Here is a 20,579-nt window from a genome sequence, read left to right on the forward strand (position 1 = left end):
CTTTACCTTATATTATGATTAGGTTGTCTTTCACCTTGTAGCATAATGAAAACTTAAACTTAGCTAGTCTGGAAACATTTTGTGGATGCCTTGAATTTTTATTACAGTTTTACTTTGTACTGTTCAACGTTGTTTTCTACTTTTATGAGCATATTTAATCATTTATATTTTTCTAGTTGTTTTCTAAATCACTCGGATTTTTACATATAAAACAGAGCATACTATTTCTAAGAAAATTATTTTGTTATTGAAATACCTAAATATATACAATAGAATAATCATGAGATCAATATACCTGGTACCAAGTATTAGCACTCCTCAGTAGCTATAATAATCTTGGTCAGACAAAAGTTTAAGAGTAATCTTAAAATAATATTAGGTACTTATAAGATTCAGAAGGAGTGGGGCGAGAAAGAGACAGGCAGACAGACATAGGGTGAGCTAATGCAAGGTACAGTGAGAAAATACACATGGTATTGTTTGATTATCTTAGTAATTTGAAAGAGCCAAAAATATTTCTTCAAGGACTTACTTTTCCCATAGATAATGTGGACATAAGTCAGGGAAACCCTGACATGCCCTTGTTTTCAAGTGCATCCACTTATTATAGATTGTGTATTTTTTTTTCAAGGACATCTTTTAGGAAGAACATTTTGTACTCTGTTCCATTCATAGATCACAGTGAGATCATAGTTATCTCACACAGGCTCCCACATAACTAAGGGATTTATTACAAGAAGTTATTACCTAATTAGTTAATCATTGTTAGTAAACACAATAATATATAACAACTCTTACTTCTAAGATAAAATAACAAAGAGAAAAGATTCTGTTTTTTGACACTAGGATTCACAATCACATGGGAAAACATATTTGATCAATAAGGAAGAAGTTGGAGCGACAAAGATATAGAAGCAGTTGCTTGCTACATAAAGTAGGGTGAAAATTCTTAGTACTTCTTGGCTCTAATGTACAATTGTTGTTTACTACTAGCTGGATTGTACCAGCATCCAGATATTGGAGAACACAGAGAGCACATATTAAAAATGCAAATTACAGCTGGGTAGTGGTGACACATGCCTTAATCACAGCACTTCTTGAAGCAGAGACAGGTGGAGGATCTCTGAGTCAGAGGCCAACCTGGTCTACAGGGTGAGTGAGTTCCAGGTCAGTCAGGGATACACAGAGAAATCCTATCTTGAAAAAACCAAACAAGAAATTGTTTTGTTTGATTTTGAACTTTTCCTATTTTATGTTTAATTGAGTCTTTGAGAATTCAACATCATGTACATCTCCTAGTCATCCTGCTCATCTCCTAGTCCCTCTTTATCTGTCCTTTACCCCTGTAGTGTCTTCCCCAAAGCAAATCTAAAAATTAATAAATTAAGATAAAAATAAACAATTTAAGAAAGGAAAAACACCATTTTCCCCACCTATCCATCACCTCTTCATTCATTCTGGTGGCACTGGGAGGAGCTGTGGATCACATAGTATACTGTTCTGTCCAAAGAGCATCACTTGAAATGTTCATTATATGTTATTGATTTGTTGGTCAAGTTTTAAAGTTGATAGTAGAAGAAAATGAAGGAAGAATGGACCCAATAAATGCAAATTGGTCCAGGCCTAGACCTAACATATCTCATAGATACAGTAGATGAGAAAAACCTCATACTTAAGTGGTATTCAATAATGTTTTATAAAATTATTGTTTACTCATGATAAAAGAATTTTACCATAGTGGAAAGGAGTAAAGAGAATCTTCAAAATCAAGAGTAGTAATGTTATATTCAATATAAATGCTTCATCTTAAAATTGGGAAATAGAAAAAGATGTCTATTATTGTTGTATCTATTCAAAATTTTGAGAAAGTTACTAAAAAGTATTACAATGAAGGAATAGAGATTAAACACTTAAAAGCCAGCTATTATCATTAATAGACAATTAGAATGTATATAAATATTTCTAAAGATAAACAGTATCATAAAAATTATCTTTAAAATTGATGCTTATAAAATAAAAATAAAAATATTTTGCTATTTTAGCAACAAATAATATAAAGTTGAAAGTAAAGTATAAAGTATAAACTATTATAGCACAATACTGTTTTTTAAGGTATAGGCACATATGTATTATAGTAATAGTAATATAGTTATATATAATAGGAATTATACAAACATTATGTATTAACATTGATTGATAATGAATATTAATATATTGAATATATCACTATTATTTAGGGAAGTTAATGTAAACACAAATAGAAATCGTGATATGTTTGTGCAAAGCAATATTATTCAATATTATAAATAGGTTAATTTTCCCCAAATTTATTTTCTAATGTATGTTAATCCTCATTCTTCTCAAAAGAAACATACTAGACCTTATGTCTGAAAATTGGCAAGCAGATTTTAAATTTTAATGTTATTTTAAATGTACAGAAGGTATAAGTATGCTCTTGATGAAGAAAAATATGTGAGGTCATACCATAGTAGATATTAAGAGTTATTAAAACCTATAGTATTCAAGAGTTTTTAGATATAGTTGCAGAAGTAAGTAAATAAAACACTAGAAATGAGCAAATGTCCTAAAACAGGCTTACCTATACATGAACTCCTGATAATTTCAATATGTTCTTTTAGGATACTGAATAAAGAACAGGCCTTTTACTAGAATGTAGCAGAGGAACAACTAACTATCAAAACTGAGTAAAACTTGCAACTTTAACACTCCTTCACACAAGGGTAAATCATACAAAGGACTTAAAGTTGCCTTTAAATATTGTATGCTATTTTTTTAACTTCTAGTAGAGAATAGAAAAAAGAATTTCTTATAAAAGTGGAAATAATTTCTCCAACTTGTATCTTAGCTGAGGCAATTCATAATTTTTTTTTTGTTTTGTAACTCTTTTTTTTTAAATTTTATTTTCCAGTTTAAATTTAGATAAGAAACAAGGTTGCTTCACAAGTCAGTTCCAGGTCCTTCTCCCATTCCCTCCCTTCCTCCCGTGCCCCCCCCCGTTATCCCCTCATTTCTCCAGGGAGGGTGAGGCCCTCCATGTGGGTGTGCATAGTGTGTCATTTCATATAGGGCAGGGCCTAGACCCTTCCCCAAGAGTTCAGGGTGAGAGTGCACCTCACATTGTTCTATGGGAGTCCAAAGTCCGTGTGTATACTTGGGATGGGCACTGATCTGCTGCCCAAGGCTCAATAGATTCCCTAGGCCTCTTCACTGACAATTCATAAATTTTATCATTAGAGTTTATATTCTTTTTCAGAATTTTATCTATTTCAGTAACTTTAGGTTCTGTTATTGGAGAATTATCATCTTTTGGAGAGATCATTTCATCCAGGGTATTTATGTTTCTGGTGTTCTCTGTTGTTATATTCCCATCTATTGTTATGTATATTCATCTTCAAGTTTTATTGAATAGTCTTAATAGGCAGTCTTCTTTATAGGGTTCAATCCCCACTCCACTCATAGAGGGGAAAATTTGGTGTAACAGCAATACCACCAGAACAGACAAACAAACCAGATATAGAAGTAGGCTTAAAATGGAATAAAGTCAAGTCTTTCATTACAAATATTATCAAAAATAATACTAAAAAAACCTCAATCACCAAATTTAGCAATTAATTACACTAAAAGTAAATTTTAGTATATACATGTAATAAAGGACAAGGGCAAGGAAATTAAAGAAACAGTATTAAGAGGCCAACAGGGAATTGAGGCAGACTCCATGAATGTAGTGTCAGTGAGGAGGCCTCAGAAATCTCTGTGGCCCTGGGTAGTAGATCAGTGTTTAACATGGCATACGAATGAACTTTGGGAGCCCATTCCATATGTAGGGATGCTCTCTCAGCCTGGACACATGGGGAAGGGCCTAGGTCCTGCCCTGGATGAAATGACAGACTCTGGAGATTCCCCCCCCAAGGAGGGCCTCACCCTCCCTGGGGAATGATGTGGGGATTGGGTGGAGGTTTGGGGGGCTGGTGGAGGGAGAAGGGAGGAAGGGTGGGAGAGGGAGCTGGTATTGACATGTGAAGCATGCATGTTTCTAATTTAAATAAAACATATATTGAGGGAAAAAGATAAAGTTACAAAAAAAACTTAATCAGAATAAAAAGAATAAGAAAGAAATGACAGAAAAATTAAAGATAAAATATTCTGCTTGCATAATAAAAAGTATAAGAAAGTGAATTAGATAAACACAAGAAAAGAAATAAGTATGAGGACTTTTAAAAGAACAAAACATCAAAGTAATTATAATAAATGTGTAAAAACCCACAAGTATCAGAAAGATGAATAATTTTTAAAAGACAAAATTTTAATGTAGTTTCTGTCTAGGCATGCTAACATTGCAGTTTCCCATTATGAGAGGTGTGGTTAAATGAGGTTAGAATTTTGTATTTTTCCTACTGTTAATGCTGGACCTTAGCCAGGACAAATCAAGCATCTGTTGTGTGTCACATGTTCCTGGAGTAACTTACTCAGATAGTACATGCCTCTCAAAGTGTTCACTCAGTGATATGGAGAATAATGAAATAAACTTCTTCTCTAATGGTGGTTTGCCAAGCAAGAAGAGCCACTGTTATACCCAATTCTTCAACTGGATTTAGATTTAAGAGAACTGTGGGGTGTCCTATGGTTATGCCTGTGAGTTTTGTTAAACCAAGGCCACCAGATTACCTTGAAGATGAAGGTTCAGACCCCCTCATCCCCTGCCAACTATAGACTGCATAATTATTTTTTATTGTAGAACTTTTCTGTTTCTCTCTGCTGTCCACATTCTCTGTCACCTATTGTTTCATTTCTGAAGCTCATCTTCTCTTTCTCTTTTGGAATATAGTTATATCATATTATCCTGACTTTTCCCTTTTATAGCATCACGCTAAGGCAGTTTCTAATCTGACATCTTATCAGAAAGTCACCTATATGGTCTTAATGTCATTTCGGCTAGAAATTTATTTTGTTGAAATAGTTACTCCAGAAGACTGTAAATTGTGATATTTTGTTTAAAATATTTCTTTTAATTGCCATTGTGATAGATTAGTTTTCTTCCTCAAATATGTTTGTACCTATTTTTGCTTGCAGATTATAGAAAGACCAGACTGAGACCCTTATTAGCAGTGGTAATGACGTCAGTGAGCAGAATGTAGTTATTTGCTATGGTCTTGGCAGTTTGTGAACAGTGTTGTTAACCACATCAATGATACATGTGTTGCAAGTAGAACAATCAGACGTTCATGGTAAATTCCCCACACTCAGTTTCATCCAGGATACTCTTTGATGCTTCCTTATACACAGACTATGAATATTCAATGGGAATACATGTTAACAGCAGAAAAAATACCAGATAATACTTCTACTTTTTGTGTTAGGGCCTTATCAGATAGTCCCTGTGACACTGCTTATCTCTGGAGGAAAGGGCAGAAATTTGGGGGAGTATAAAAATAGTGTCCATCTTAGTGTAGATACATAAATATTCTGACATAGTTATGTCGGTGCCATTATCTGCAATGTATTTTTCCTCTGTTGATGAGAAGTATATGCTTCATTTTGTTTTACTTTAAAGTATTTACTTTAGACATGTTTATAGCTGAAGTCTTTTTTCTCCCCTAAACTGAATAATCTTTTAAAAAGAGTTTTACACTGCAGGCTTTTATTACTTTGGGAAAGTCAATTATTAAACATGGAAAGCAACCCAAGTTACTAGGTAAATTTTAGGACTAGCTAGTTATTTTTTATCTCAAGAACATGCATTTAAATCTTTTGTCTGTTGGCTCTATAACTACAAGTAATTCATGTCTGTGATAGTTCTTTAACAGATTAATTACCCTGTAATCTGTGTCATATTCAGATTAGTAATTTTTCAGTAACAGTGTTTTTTCCCGTTTGTACATTATCTAATTTTATTTAAGCCTTCAAATACTGGAAAACGGTAAAGATTAAGAAATCTTCCTGGGCTGGGCTGTGGTGGCACATGTCTTTAATTCTAGCACTAGGGAGGCAGAGGAAGAGGGAGTTCTGTGAGTTCTGGTATACAAAGCTACAACAAGAAACCCTGACACAAAAAAAAAATCAAAAAGAAAAGAATCAGAAAGAAAGAAAGAAAGAAAGAAAGAAAGAAAGAAAGAAAGAAAGAAAGAAAGAAAGAAATCTTCCTGGACTCAACTTTTTGTTTCACTTCCTGCAGTGAGCCATTCTTGCTCACATAAATTAAGTAAGGTCAAGGATATATTCCTTGTTTCTCTGCAATAGAACTCCAGTCTCCCAATATTCTTTTACTTTGCTTTGCTTTGTACATAATTAACTAAACTGCTTGTCCCAGATGATCAATGAAAAGAAAATGTTTTCTGATCAAACATTGCTCAAGCTTTTTTTCTCTCCACAGCCCTGAATTTTTCCAGACTCTTCTGAGTCATACAGTCCCTTCTGAGCATAGGAGGGCTTCTGTCTGAAACCATATAACATTTTCATCCCATTTTCTCATATACCTTGTTCTTTCTTTATCTGTTCACACTTCTCTGGAAAAATAAATTTCAAGATTCTGTAGAATCATAGCTATATTTGATGACATACTTCAAAGTAGTTAATAAGTATGTGGATATTCACAATTTTAGAAATGTCATTTCAGCAGATGCACAGACGTACCTTTAAAAATAATTTTAAATTTGTATTGCATGTGCAAGAATGTTGTGTCTGCATGCACGCCTGGTTCCTGCAGAAGCTGTAAAAAGGTATTGGATGCCCTGTAACTGGAGTTACAGAGTCGGTCACTGTGGATAACTACATGTCAATGAAAATTTAGTTTCCTCCATGGAATACTAATTGTATTCCTTTTTCAAAATTGGTGATAATGAAAACATAAAAACTCATATCTTAACAAATGCTTGTAGTTTTTACAAAGTTAATCAACCAAAATATCCTACCTGAACCTTCCTATTGGTTCACATTCTCCTCAGAGCTTTTACTTGTATTACTTGCTTTTGAGAATTAAGTTTGTTTAGTTTTATATTCCAATTTTATGAGACAGTTCTTAGTCTAAATTTGAAATCTGTGTCATACCACGTCTCCCCAGTGCTCAAAGAATACTGAGAAAGAGAAACAGAATGTTTAGACAAGGCTGGAAAGGACTTCTATGAGAAAACGTCTCCAGCAGCTGTGCCTGGCTTTACCAGACCTACTACATACAATAAAGTTGGTGGGCATTTCAGTTGCTAGCTTCTCAGAGAGAGTTGATTTTCTTTGGGTATCTCATCACTGGTATATCACTCATGCTTCAGTAGATTGTCTTACACCCATAGGTAACAATAATTGGATTGAAAGGGTTATAAAAATAATTAAGAGGACATGAAGTTAGAAGGGGGAAGTCAGTGAAGGCAGTCTGAGAGGAGTTAGAAGATTATGTGTGATCAAAATACATTATACATAATATACATGAAAAATTCATGTATATGAAATGCTCAAACAATAAAAATATTTGTAAAAGAAAAGACAAGAAGTTCTGACTAGAATAATGGCATACATTGCTAATAACAGTACTTAGTGGGTGAAGGCAAAAGATTTACATGTTTCAGCCTAGCTCAATGTACCCTAGTGAGTTCTAGGATGGCAGAGGTAATATAGTGAGACCCTGCATTAAGACAATACAAATATAGTTTAAGACAGAAAAAGGAAAGAAAATTTCAAGTTCTATCATTACATCTGATGTGTCATCTTTGTAGGGGCTTTTGGAATGTGTGTAATGAATATGAAGCAATTAAGTTGTCAAAGAGGAGACAGGGTCTAACCTGACTGGGTCCTCAAGGCCTCAGCTGGCAGGAAGACAGTCACCCTGACCTGATATCTATCCACTCAGACAGGGACTAGCTTTTCAGAGTTCTCAGGCCCCAACTAGTGGGAAGAGAACCACCCATGTCTGATTCCCACCCCAGCCTGATGCCCTATCCACTCAGATGGGGACTAGCCTGGCATGGTCTTATAGGTCCTGGCTTGTGGGAAGACAGCTATCCTTGCCTGATGCCTACCTGCTCAGCAGGGGACTAGAAGGCCAGAGTCCTCAAGGTTCTTGCTGGTGGGAAGAGAGTCATCCCTGCCTGATTCCTACCCCTACCTGATGCCTATCTGCTCAGAACATTAGGCAGTCAGGGTCCTCAAGGCCCCAGGTGGCAGGAAGACAGTCACCCCCACCTGATTCCCACTCCAGCCTGATGCCTGCCTGTTCAGAAATGGACTAGCCAGCCAGGGTCCTCAAGGTCCTACATGGCAGGAAGATAGCTCCCCCTGCCTGATGCCTATCCACTCAGAAGGGGACAAGGTGGCAAAGGTCCTCAAGGTGCCAGGTGGTGGGAAGACAGCCACCCCTGCCTGAGGTCTATCTGCTCAGACAGGGACTAGCCAGTCAGGGTCTTCAAGGCCCGAGCTGGTGGGAAGACAGTAATTCCCATCTGATTCCAAGCCCAGTCTGATGCCCATTCACTCAGACTTGGACTAGCCTTGCAGGATCCTCAAGGTGCTGGCTGGTAGGAAGACAGCTACCCCACTGCCTGATGCTTGTCTGCTCAGAAGGTGTCTAGGGGTCGGGGTTTATCTGGTCACATCCTGAAGGTCCCAGCTGACAGGGAAGACAGCCAAACCTGCCTGATTCCCACCACATCCTTCTGCCCATCTTCTCAGAAGGGGACTAGGCAGTCAGGGTCCTCAAGACTCTGGCTGGCAGGAACACAGCTACCCCTGGCTGAGGCCTATCCTCTCAGATAGGGTTAGCCGGCTAGGGTTTTCAAGGTCCTGTATGATGGGAACACAGCCACCATGTCTGCCTGATACCTATCCATTCAGATGGGAGACTAGCCAGCTAGGAACCTTAAGGCCTCAGCTGGTGGGAAGACAGCTGTTGCTGTGCATGTGGAACTTATTACAATAAGGAAATATATGGTGGAGAAATGGGAGAGACAGATAATAGAGTTTGTGCACTATGGAAGGACACAGTAAGTAATAAATGAAGTCAGTGAGGAGTGGGCAGATGTGGGGGCCTTGCTTATAAAGATGATAAGTATACTGAGGGGGTGTTCTACTTGCCAACTGGGGCCATGGTGATAATAGGACATGGCTGTTGCCAAGGACTATGTCTGGGTTGATGGTCCTATCACAGCCAAAGTCTATGTTGATGTTCATGGAATCATGTTGCCACCAAAGGCCACATGAAGCCTGGCATCTGGGCCAGAACCTTTGAGCTTGTTGGTGTTCAGGGGCCATGCTACTACTGAAGCCATCCTGAATTGAGTGGCCCAGGCTACCACTTGGAGCTAGGATGTTGACTAGGCAGAGCTGAGCTGCTGCCTGAGGCCATGTTTGGGTACATGACCCAGCTCCAGCTGGGATCTGTGTTGAAGTCTGTGTCCCAGGTTGGCACTGGAGCCAATATAGAGGCCTGACATCTGGGACAGAGCCTGAGACTTGCTTAGAGTCTGGGGGCCATTCCACAGTAGGGGCTATATATATATATGTGGGTAGACTGCACTACCACCTGGTGCCATGGTGTCATCCAGGTTCAGGATGCTGCTGAGGGAGGGCCATGTCTAGGTCCATGTCCCTATACCAGTTAGGGTGTGGATTGATGTATGTGGCACCTGATGCAAGCAAGCACCGTGAGGATGCCTAGGGTCAGATCAGACACCTGAACACCAGATGATGGGGAGAGTCACACCTACCTGATGCACTTTTCTGAATATCATTATCTGTGTTTAGTTGTATGTATGTATGTATGTATGTATGTATGTATGTATGTATGTATGTATGTGAAACCCACTCACAGAGAAGGCCCAATTATAGATCACTGCAGAGAGTCTTGCAGTCACAAAGCCTTTCCTCTAATAATTTTTTGTCTAATTATTTTCAGCTACATGTCCCCCAACACTTTTCCTGCATCCTTTCTTATCTTTTCACCTCCTTATTCCTTCCTATTATTTGTCCTTAGGTTTTAAAAATCATTTCATTTTGTTCCACATACTTTTATTGTTATTTAACTGGAAAATTCTAAGCAAAGAGGCTGCAGAAATTGTATCTTACTTTCCCTACTTCTTTTAATATTTTTATTTAAAACATTTTTTTCAATTTAAATATATTTGATCATATTATCACCCCTACCAAGTCCTTCTGGTTCCTCTCCTCCTCCTTACTTACCCAACTTTAAGTTCTTTCTCAAAAAACAAAAACACAATGCAAAAAACAACCCCCAAAATACCCAGAAAACAAAATAAAACCCCACCAGAAACAAAACAAAAAACATCAAAATAACCAGATAAAAGTATGTGTGCGCGTGTGCGCGCGCACACACTCATGCACACATACACACATGCAAGCAAGCACGTGCACATATGCGTGAAAACAAACATGCACACATAAACCAAAACAAAACAAACAATATTTCTAACAGTGGAAACCACTATATATTGTTCAACCACTTCTGAACATGAGGACTGTGCAGGAGTGGTTGATATAGCCAGTGTTACTCTATTGGAGAAAAAATTAATTTTCTCTATCCCAGCATGTTTAAGTCCCATTTCTTTTTTTTTTTTTTTGGTTTTTACGAGACAGGGTTTCTCTGTATTGTTTCGGAGGCTATCGGTCCAGCCTGGCCTCGAACTCACAGAGATCTGCCTGCCTCTGCCTCCCGAGTGCTGGGATTAAAGGCGTGCGCCACCACCGCCCGGTTTAAGTCCCATTTCTAACAAAATGACTTTTGCAGACTAGATGCTAATTAACTTTGGATAGTGAATAAACTGGTGAAAATGAATTACAGTTTAAAATACTTTATTAACACCTATATTCTTAAGATAAACAACTCAAAGTACATATTTTATTTGTATACAACAAAGTGAAATAAAGAAAACCCAGATCTAAGTATTCACCTTCTTGTTATTTTCTTTTCCATTTTTGCGATTTCATTGTTATTTAACTTTACATTGACTGCATTTTTAACCAGATTTTAGTCACTGAGCCAAAAATCCCACTAAGAGTGAACAGACTGATAAATTCAAACTGATATATACTTCTCCCTTTCTTCTCATGCATTAAAAATAAAAATCTTAAGTCCAGTTAGTGCTACTACATGGACATAGGTATGGGCTCATTCACTGGAACATGGAGAACTCACCAGTGGTCACACTCCTAAAAAAAATCACTCACTGCCCACAACAGCTTTAAACTATGAAAGGGAAATAAATGTATAACCAAAGTCATTAATAATTTTACATTTAAAGGTATCGAAGCCTCCTGATGGAAACATCTGAAATATAATATAAAAAGCAAAACAAAACTTAAAGTAACAAATATGGCATAGGAATGCAATGATGTTATTCAATGTACTCCCTTTAGACCTATGTTGCCCATCTACTACTTAAAATGTTCACTCTCCTTAATTTCCACATAGGAAATATTCATTCCTCAGACTTCAACATTTAATATATAACCTAGAACTAAAAGAAAAGATAAAACTGGAATTTACTAATATATAACAGAAAAACAAATATTATAAGCACTTGTTCTCCTCAGCCCATATTAGCCCTCCACTATTAGTTAGCTGACAGACCTTTACAAATAGTGAGGAAACATACTTAGCTATTATTTAGCATGGGAGGAGCTGCTAACCATGGCTTTCGAATGTGAACTGGCCATAGCAGCAGTGCGAGCCCTGGCTGCAGACCTGGCTTGAGCTCTTTCTTCCTCATCTTTCACAGCTATTTCATACAAGGGCACAAAGGTATCTGGTGTAGCATCGTGGATCTTGGCCCAAAACTCCAGGATCTTCATCTTGCTGATTTCAGCCTGGGCTCTGGAACCCCATGTGAATTCAAAGGATGGAGGATTGCTGTTAGGCACTTTTCGGTACTCCAAGTACTTTAGCTTTACCAAATCTTCAGTGATAACTTTCTTAGGCTCTCCATAGATGAAGTGTTTTCGGTTAGCATGGACACCCATCATATTCAGCACCTCCCAGACCTCCTTTTCTGAGGCACAGTTATTTTTCTTGAAGATCACACCCAACACCATCATTAATAGGCCAGTATTGGGCATTTTTTCGTCTCCCTTTACGGCATCAAAGGTATGTTCTAGTTTGTTGAAAAGGGCATAGCAGTGCCTGATAGGATCTACTTCTTTCAGATCAACACCAAAGGCCAGTTCCATATGCTCTGTGGCTCTTTTTAGGATCTCAGTGAAGGCAGTTTTTGATGTTTTAAGTACACACTTCAGCATATCTGCCTTAGTAAAAACCTCCTTCTTGTGATACTTCTCCATCAGGAACTGCACCAGTAAGACTACTTTGTGATTTATAGGATCTTTACTCCAGGCTTCAAGGTCATCAGAATCATCTGAATTTTTCTCATCTTGGTTTTGAGCACCTGTATTTTCATATGTGTGTGAAAAGGTATAGTGAGCTCCCTGCTGTATGTTGGGAGGTGTAGACATACCAGCATCAGGAACAGCCTGATGTGGACACTCACATAAAGGATCGGGAGATCCTTCTTCCTCTAGTGCATTTTTAGCACGGGCCTGGCGGCGCTTCTCACGGGCACGGAGCTTGCTCTTCTGGCCACGAGGCATGATGACTGTAGTGGGGAAACACAGATAGTACTGCACACAGGTTAAGGAAGAGGTCACCCTGGAAAACAGAGGATGAGATAATTTGTACAATCTCCGCTGGTAGATCCTACCGTTCTTTATTCCGTGAATGGCCCCCGTGCTGCCTGGTTCCCTTTTACTGACTTAGGAACCCAAAAGGAAAGATGGGATTTAGACCTTGTCAACTCAATTCCAACTCGCAATATTAACTCTCTTCCCTTTGCTAAAGGTTGTCTCTTTCTATCCACTTTGCGTCCCCAATTCACGAGTGGAAGCACTGGGGCACAACCACCGAATTTGGAGACGCCCGAATTAAATAACAGGGGTAGGATAGAATAATTTGGAACAGGTCTCTTTGGGAAAAACTCTGGTCTGTGGGAAGAATATTCCAGAAGAATATACCTTGACACACGGACGTTCCTATAATACCTCACCAGACGGACGCTCAAGTTAGCTTCCGGAAGGTTTCACTGGCGACGAAGAAAGCCCGAAAATAACGGCCGTTGAAGAAAAGCGGATATTACGGTGGTCCATTTCCGGTCACGCCCACAAAGTCCTTTAAAAGCAACCACGCAGGCGCAGACAGAAGTAGGCGGGGCCTCTGTCAATCAACCATTGTCCCGAGGGCTGGTGCATCCCAGAAATCTAGTAGTTTTTTTCTTTGCCTTTTCACTGTGGCTTGAATTTTTCACTCTCATGAGCAGAGTCCACCTGCCTCAGATCCTGAATTTCATTTTATTGAGTCCCGACTATGAAATTAAAAGCCTGAATTCAGTAGCCATTCCTGATACGTTTCACAACAGAAAACAGACAAGAGGTTTTTTACGGCATCTCACGTGGATGACAATATGAGTGTTGTCAGTCCTCACTGAGTATCTTACCATGCCCAGTATAAGAGCTAAGCTTTTCTCAATCTGCTGACTGCAGGACCTTTCCACCAGGTAAGACATTAAACACACAAACAATTTAAGTGTGGTCGGTATCTGAATAATAATACTCTATTCAACACAAATAGACATATCTTATGACATGAATTGGGACATCCTTTATGTAGTCTGTAAGCAAATTTTAAAACTGGCTTTGAAAAAGATTTTGTGTGTTTTTGACAATTCTCTTTTTATTAATATTTTAGATATTTTTAAAACTAAAGCTGAGGCCGGGCAGTGGTGGTGCACGCCTTTAATCCCAGCACTCGGGAGGCAGAGGCAGGCAGATCTCTGTGAGTTCGAGGCCGGGCTGGACCGACAGCCTCCAAAAACAATACAGAGAAACCCTGTCTCATAAAACCAAAAAAAAAAAAAACTAAAGCTGATATAGGATACATACATATTATGTATACATATAGGGTATGAGATAAGGGTTTAGCACATGTATATATTAAGTAATGTTTAAATTAAGACAAATATTTATCTCTATATACTTTGCTTGTAGTAAAAATGTATTTTCATTCTAGCTTATTAAAACACAGTGTAATTTTGGTTGGTGGTCATCATACTATGCACTAGAGCAGCATAAATTTTTATTTTAGTATCCACTGATTAACCTGTGTTTCCCCAGTTTTTGCCAAACATTATTCTATTCCCAAATTATATATGTCTGCTTTTATAAAAATGAATGAACCTGAATATGTGTATTCAGCATATTAAATGCAAATCAATGGGGTTTACAGCCCATTTATTAATTTTTCAATTGGGGTGGCTTAAAATATAAAACCAATAATTTAACATTTATATGACAGTATTTTCACAAGTGGAACAATGATAATATAACACAATGAAGAGCACTATATGCTTTGTTCAACTGGAATGAGGACATCTATCTGTCTTTTAATGATAACTCAGTTTTGGCATACCCCTTTACTTGCCAAAACCTGTATGGGCCTCAGTATCTGTTATGTTAGTTTCTTATATAATATTTATTTTTGTTAACTGCTTGTATTAATCAACTTTGTCACTGTAAGAAAATAGTCAAAATAAACAAGTTAAATGATAAAATGTTTATTTTGGCTCACACTTTCTGAAATTTTAGTCCATTGACATCTGTTTCTATATGCCTCTCTGTCTGTAATGACATGTGAACATAGAAACCAAAGGGCATGGTAAGCGAGTGCTGCTCATTTCATGGTACCCAGGAAGCACAGAGGAAGGAAAGCAGTTTAGAGATAAGATTATACCCTTTCAGGTCATTAAAGGAGTGTTCTTTATCCCAAACCATAGCAGTGACACTTATTAAAACAAAAGAAGAAACTTACATTCTGTATGTAACCCATAAGTTATATTTAGAAAGTTCAAGAACAGTGATACTAATTTTGTTGAGAGGGAATAAACTGATAAACAAAAAATGATCTGCAACTAATGATTATACTATGATATGTTGTAACTAAAATTATAGGTTTTTTAAGGGGGAAGATGGTAAATGACCAAAGACTCAAGGCTAATTATTTCAAATACTAGAGGCTTTTGCATATTTATATATAAAGTGTTTTAATTAAATTCTTAAGAATAGTGTAAATGACTCCTACTAGCAAAGATAACAGTTCATGGGCTAGGGATGTAGCTCAGTAATACAATACTTGCCTACCATGTAAGAAGCCCTGGGTTCAATTTCTAGTACACAATGAAAAAAAGAGAACAGAAAGGAGAAAAATAAGGTTTAATTCAATTAAAAATATTGTTTGTGTATTATGGTATTGAGAACAGTTAAAATCCAATCAACTAAAATGTTTGAATTTGCTGCTTGCTTGCATTTTTATTTTAATGGGATATGTAAACCATGCCATCTCAGGCTACATTGGCTACTTAGAGGGCAGGTTGAATTACCAATTGCCATATCTTTATTTAAGTCCTAAGAAAGAAAATTTTAATCAGACTAGTTTCCCAGCCTTTTTATAGCTATAAATTATAACTGGATTATAGAATGAGGCTCATAATGATCACTACTCTTATCTACTTCCAATTGAGCAATGAGGATACTGAAGGGGGAGAGTGATGATATAGGAAGGGTATTTTAAAATATAATTTATTCATTGAAGATATGTAATATCCAAGAAAACACATTATTTGCATTGTTCTAGGTAGTCTGAGTTATAAACTTTGATATATTAGGAAACTTTTTAAAATTGACTTAATTTATATTTATTGGAACTTTACCAAAGCTAGAGAAGCGGGTTGTGGTAAGTGGGAAATATTCCTTTATTTATGTCTAAGCAACTTTAGTTTCATATAGTGCACTCAGCTCTGGTTAATCCTTACTGTTGTTACGTATCATTCTAATAATTAAATAATTGCTAAACATTAGTCCCAATTATTAAATCAATATTAAAGTCATTATGAGGAAAGCAATCAATGTGTTATTTATTATAAGTTTTCTGTCAATTATAGACTTTTATAATCACAAATTTGAAAAACTTACAGAAAATATGATCTTAGCATAGTACTTTTAGAAACACCATTGCTTTTATCTGATGGAAAATTAATTATATTTTTTATTTTTTATTCAAGTCATATTTATGTATCAAAGTCAGATTTATGTATCAAAGTCAGATTTATGTATTTATAGAGAAAAGGTATAATCTTAGTCTATGTGCCTTGAATAAAAAATTCAGCCCCCTTCAAAGTGGTGGTGCACACCTTTAATGCTAGCCCACCAGAAGGCTCTGGTGGTGCCCATGGGCCCCAGAAGCACCAGCCCCTTGATCAACTGGGGTTTGCCATCACCCTGTCCCCTGCTGTTTCACATACCCTTCTGCCACCTCTAGGGGAAGGAAACCAAAGTATCTCAGAGTGGGGGTTGGGGAGTTCTAGCCTTTCCCCCCTCCCCCTCCCCAGCCCAGAGACACTGCTCACACCAGAAGAGACTATTGAAAGATGATTCATTTTATTTTTTTTCCTCTGACCTTTCCATCTTTGAGAAAACAGAAACAAAACAAAACAACAAAAACAAAAACAAAAAAAGGAATAAAAGACAAAAATCGACCACTAAAAAGAGACAAAAAAAAAAAAACCAAAAAAGCCAGAACCCATCTAATCCACAGAGAGTAATGTCTTTCCCTGTCCTTGAAATTTTTCTTCTCTTCTGTTTTTGCAAATAATACTTTTTTTTAAAAGTTGCCTTATTGTGGAGCTGGATCCTGAACTAATGCCCAAATGCCTGTTTTCCTCCTTGAGCCTCAGAAGAGCTCTGCCTGCTTGGGATGTCCCTGGGCTTGGATTAACTACAATTTTCTTCGGGACTGAGTTGCATGTATGGGGCCTCCTGCCTGGAGGCAAGAGAGTTGGGGGCAGCTCAACCGGAGCTGTGCCTAGGACAGCCTGCTGTCTCATCGTCTCAAGCTGATATCCTATATTGTCTGCACACTGTTGCCACTGTCCTTGTTCTGCTTGCTGTCATCTCGCCAGGCCACCCTGCTCTTCCCTCGGAACCCCAAGGCCAAGGCCAAGGCCAAGTTTGCTTCAGACTGTTGTAAACAGAGTTGGCCTTGTCTGGCACACACTTTTCCTCAGCCAGAGTGTCTCCCAACCCCAGGGCAAGGAGGTGAACATCCTCTCGTGGCCACAGCTTAGATCTGTGTCTGACCTTAAAGACCTTTGACCTCAAGGAGGTTTGTCTCGCAATGTGGAGAAAGGTGCCATTCTTCACGGGTTTGGTGTGGTCTTTCCATCATAACACACCCACCCCCTGCAGGCCATCTCTGCCCGCCCTTTCACTGACCCTGCGAGGGATCAGGAAGTGAGAGGAACAAGGGCCTGGGGATCCTGCCGTTTGGTGAAGCCCTGTGGCAGGAAGGTATATGCAGACATAGACTATACCTGACTTCTCTTCTTAAGTCTGCCTGAGCTGCCCTGCACATGCTTGAGGAGTGGCTGGAGGCTGCTGTCATCGGGAGCTGGGGAGGGGGGTGAAGAACTGAGCACACAGGCTGGGGAGACTGCTCAGCCTCACAATGGGACCTGGGAATGCTCAGTTACTGAAATTTGTGTGGTCCCCTTCATCACTGAATTCCTCTGTTGTCCCAAAGGCTGGGACTAGGACACAGCCAAGAACTTGCCCTCTGTCTTTGGGTACCTTGTTGCTTTTAGCTTGTGCCCTGCCCCACTCTGCCCTACCGGTGCTTACTTAGTATGTGCACATCCCGTGCCAGCTCCTGTGACTCAGTTGTCTCAAATGATATAGGAACAGGATCCGCTGATGGGATCTGAGGCCTTTCCTGAAGTCTGGTACCTGCCCTATGGTGCACCTTCACCAAAGAGTGGGCTCCCTTTTCTTCCTTTCCTTTCTCCTTCCTTTCCTCACTCAGCCCTATACTGTATCCAGTACCACAGAACCTCAGGGCTTTGAGGACCAGTGTGGGGGAAGGTAGTTCACATCTAGACTATCCAAGCTAGGGATGCCATTCTCTCCCTGAACCTCTCAGGCCCCTCTGAGGGAGGATGCCCCTTTGGGGCAGGAAGACAAGGCTATCATCTCAACACAGACTGAGGAGTGGTGGTAATGTGTGTGTGTGTGTGCAGGGTTTTTGTTTGTATTTGTTGTGACATGTTAGGAGTTGACATTGCAGAGTAGTTTACATCTTGACCTGAAGATACTTGAATTTAGGACTGATGTGTCTGTGATAAGTATGCCAGGAGTGGCAGGGGCCAACAGAGCAAGCCCCTTCCCCATCACCATCTTCCCATGGGATCCAGGATCTGAGACAGAGACAGCCTGCCAAACTGAACTGCCTTCATCCTCTGCCTGTCCAGGGTTGGTCATGAGCCTGGGACCAGCAAGGGCCAGATTGTGTTCTGCCCTCTGAGCCTCAGAGCAAATGCACTCCTGGAAGAGAAGGCTGCCTGGACCCCTGGGTTTAGACAGACCTGCTAAGCCCCATGTCAAATTGTTAAATGTTTTTGTTCTATTGCTCTTTCCCACTCCTTTTTGATGACATTTGCAAAAGAAAACAAGCTGCTTGGGTGGTCTGGAAGCCAGGGAAAGGGCATGAAGACAAGGCTAATGGAACGTACCAGAGGCTTGGGTTACCCGATCCCCTGGATGGGAGCCCCAGAGTACCTCTCTTGTTAAGGGCCCATGAATTCTCCCCAGCCCCACTCTCTCCTCCAGCTATGGTGATGGCAGAGGCAGAAGAGAACGCTCAGCTCAGTTCTCACAGGAAAGCAAAACTCATCATGGGCTTTTCAAAGAAGGTTCCACCTTATGCTCATACACTGTCTTTACCATGTGCTAGGATATCACATTCAACAGGACAAAAAAATGTAAAATACTTGAATGAGCTTGTATCATAACATTAATATTATTGAGAGTGTCTGCTTCCCAGGCTGAAGTGATTCATTCATTATTCTGGTCCTGCTCTAGTCCTTTGTAATTGGTGGTAAATATGCTTTTCTTTTTAATACAAAAAATGTATAAAAATAAAAAGTTGAAAAGGCAAAAAAGCAGGAATACTATATAAATATATTCTATAAAAATTGAACACTTAATCATTAAGAGTTATAGTACCTATTTTGGCTAAATAAAAACAAGATTCATTATATCATTTATATATTTGGTTGTTTAATTTTACTATATTTAGCTTTCTGAGTTCTTTGCATAACCTAGATATTAATCCTCTGTCATATATATAGATAGCAATCACTATGAAGCATATATTCTGTTGGGTGAGTCATCATAGTGGTATGTGAAGACAAACAAAATGAATGTTAGGATACAAACTGTAAGTTGTTATCAACTAATTCCAGCAGTTCAGTGCCATTCTTATATACATAGTGAGTTCCAGGGGAGCTTAGGCTACATAGTAAGACTCTATCTTCAAAAAATTGCATTATTGGATTTTCCTAAACTAAGTCATTTGTATTTTTATTAGATTGACTATTCACTGATTAGTTCTAAATTGATTTCAGTTTGTACATCATTTGAAAATGTCAGAACTTACAAATATAATTTTACAAATAAAATTTTAATGCCCTAAAATTTATTTAAGACAAAAATGTGTAATATACAAATATTAAGTTTATAACACATTTATTTTATTAATATAATATTAATAATATTATTGTTATTCATGTATATAGCTTGGAATTTACATTAAAAGTACCTTTGTACTTTCCACGGTATGTAGTTTATGATTTCCATTGCAATCATGTTATGTATGATATAAAAGAACCACTGAGCCTTCATATGCATAGGATATTAAATTTTTATTTCCTCAGAATAAGTAAGCAATCTTTGAATTAATTAGCTTATTCACTGCTTAGACAGAATCATGTGTTTTTCAGGATTTAAGAAATCCTTGTCAGAGGTTTTAAATTCAAGGTCTTTTGCATCTATATGAAATGTCAGTAAAGATAACTGATGAGGCCTGAATATATTCATTGTCATTTGTTATTCTTTAAAAAAATGGAATTTGCCTGGCAGTGGTGGCACACGCCTTTAATCCCAGCCCTCGGGAGGCAGAGGCAGGCAGATCTCTGTGAGGTTGAGGCCAGGCTAGACCGACAGCCTCCAAAACAATACAGAGAAACCCTGTCTCGTAATAACCAAAAAAAAAAAAAAGAAAAGATAAAAGAAGACCATGTAGTAGTAAGCATGCTAGCGATAAATCAGATACATCTACTTCAAAACCATTATGAAGAAAATTCCATTTATTTATTTTATAATCGTGCAAAAAACTAGCAGCCTATTCATTAAAGATATTTATTATGAAGCATTTGGCCATTGGTAAATTCATACTGTATTATCTTTTCAGTATTGTTTTTAATTATTTGTATTAATTATTCATAAATTATGTATGACCATTATATATGATATATATAATTTTTATGTAACAGTTAATAATGCTATTTCCCACAAACACACAATATATAATGTATATTTGAACATAATCTTCCCCTTTCGTATTCATTTCTCTTCCCATATGTCGTTTTTGTTCCCCTATGAAGTTCTGCTTATACATTCATGTCATA

The 20,579-nt window shown here is 38.0% G+C and overlaps 2 protein-coding genes across 2 annotated transcripts in view; both read right to left on the minus strand.

The window, feature by feature from the left end:
• Window positions 1-20,579, minus strand: part of LOC101836831 (melanoma-associated antigen B2-like) — a 30,998-nt gene that overhangs the window by 5,480 nt on the left and 4,939 nt on the right. The window lies entirely within an intron of this gene.
• Window positions 10,917-12,618, minus strand: Mageb18 (MAGE family member B18). The gene has a single exon (XM_005088634.2). It carries the CDS (start codon window positions 12,601-12,603, stop codon window positions 11,623-11,625), a length of 981 nt encoding a protein of 326 aa, XP_005088691.1. The 5' UTR covers window positions 12,604-12,618; the 3' UTR covers window positions 10,917-11,622.

This window comes from Mesocricetus auratus, unplaced genomic scaffold (assembly GCF_017639785.1).
Source record: "Mesocricetus auratus isolate SY011 unplaced genomic scaffold, BCM_Maur_2.0 Super-Scaffold_100003, whole genome shotgun sequence".
In the NCBI taxonomy this organism is placed as follows: Eukaryota; Metazoa; Chordata; class Mammalia; order Rodentia; family Cricetidae; genus Mesocricetus; species Mesocricetus auratus.

What these genes read in the sequence shown, in the direction of transcription:
- Mageb18 (XM_005088634.2), bottom strand. Translation starts at nt 12,603, where the DNA reads ATGCCTCGTGGCCAGAAGAGCAAGCTCCGTGCCCGTGAGAAGCGCCGC.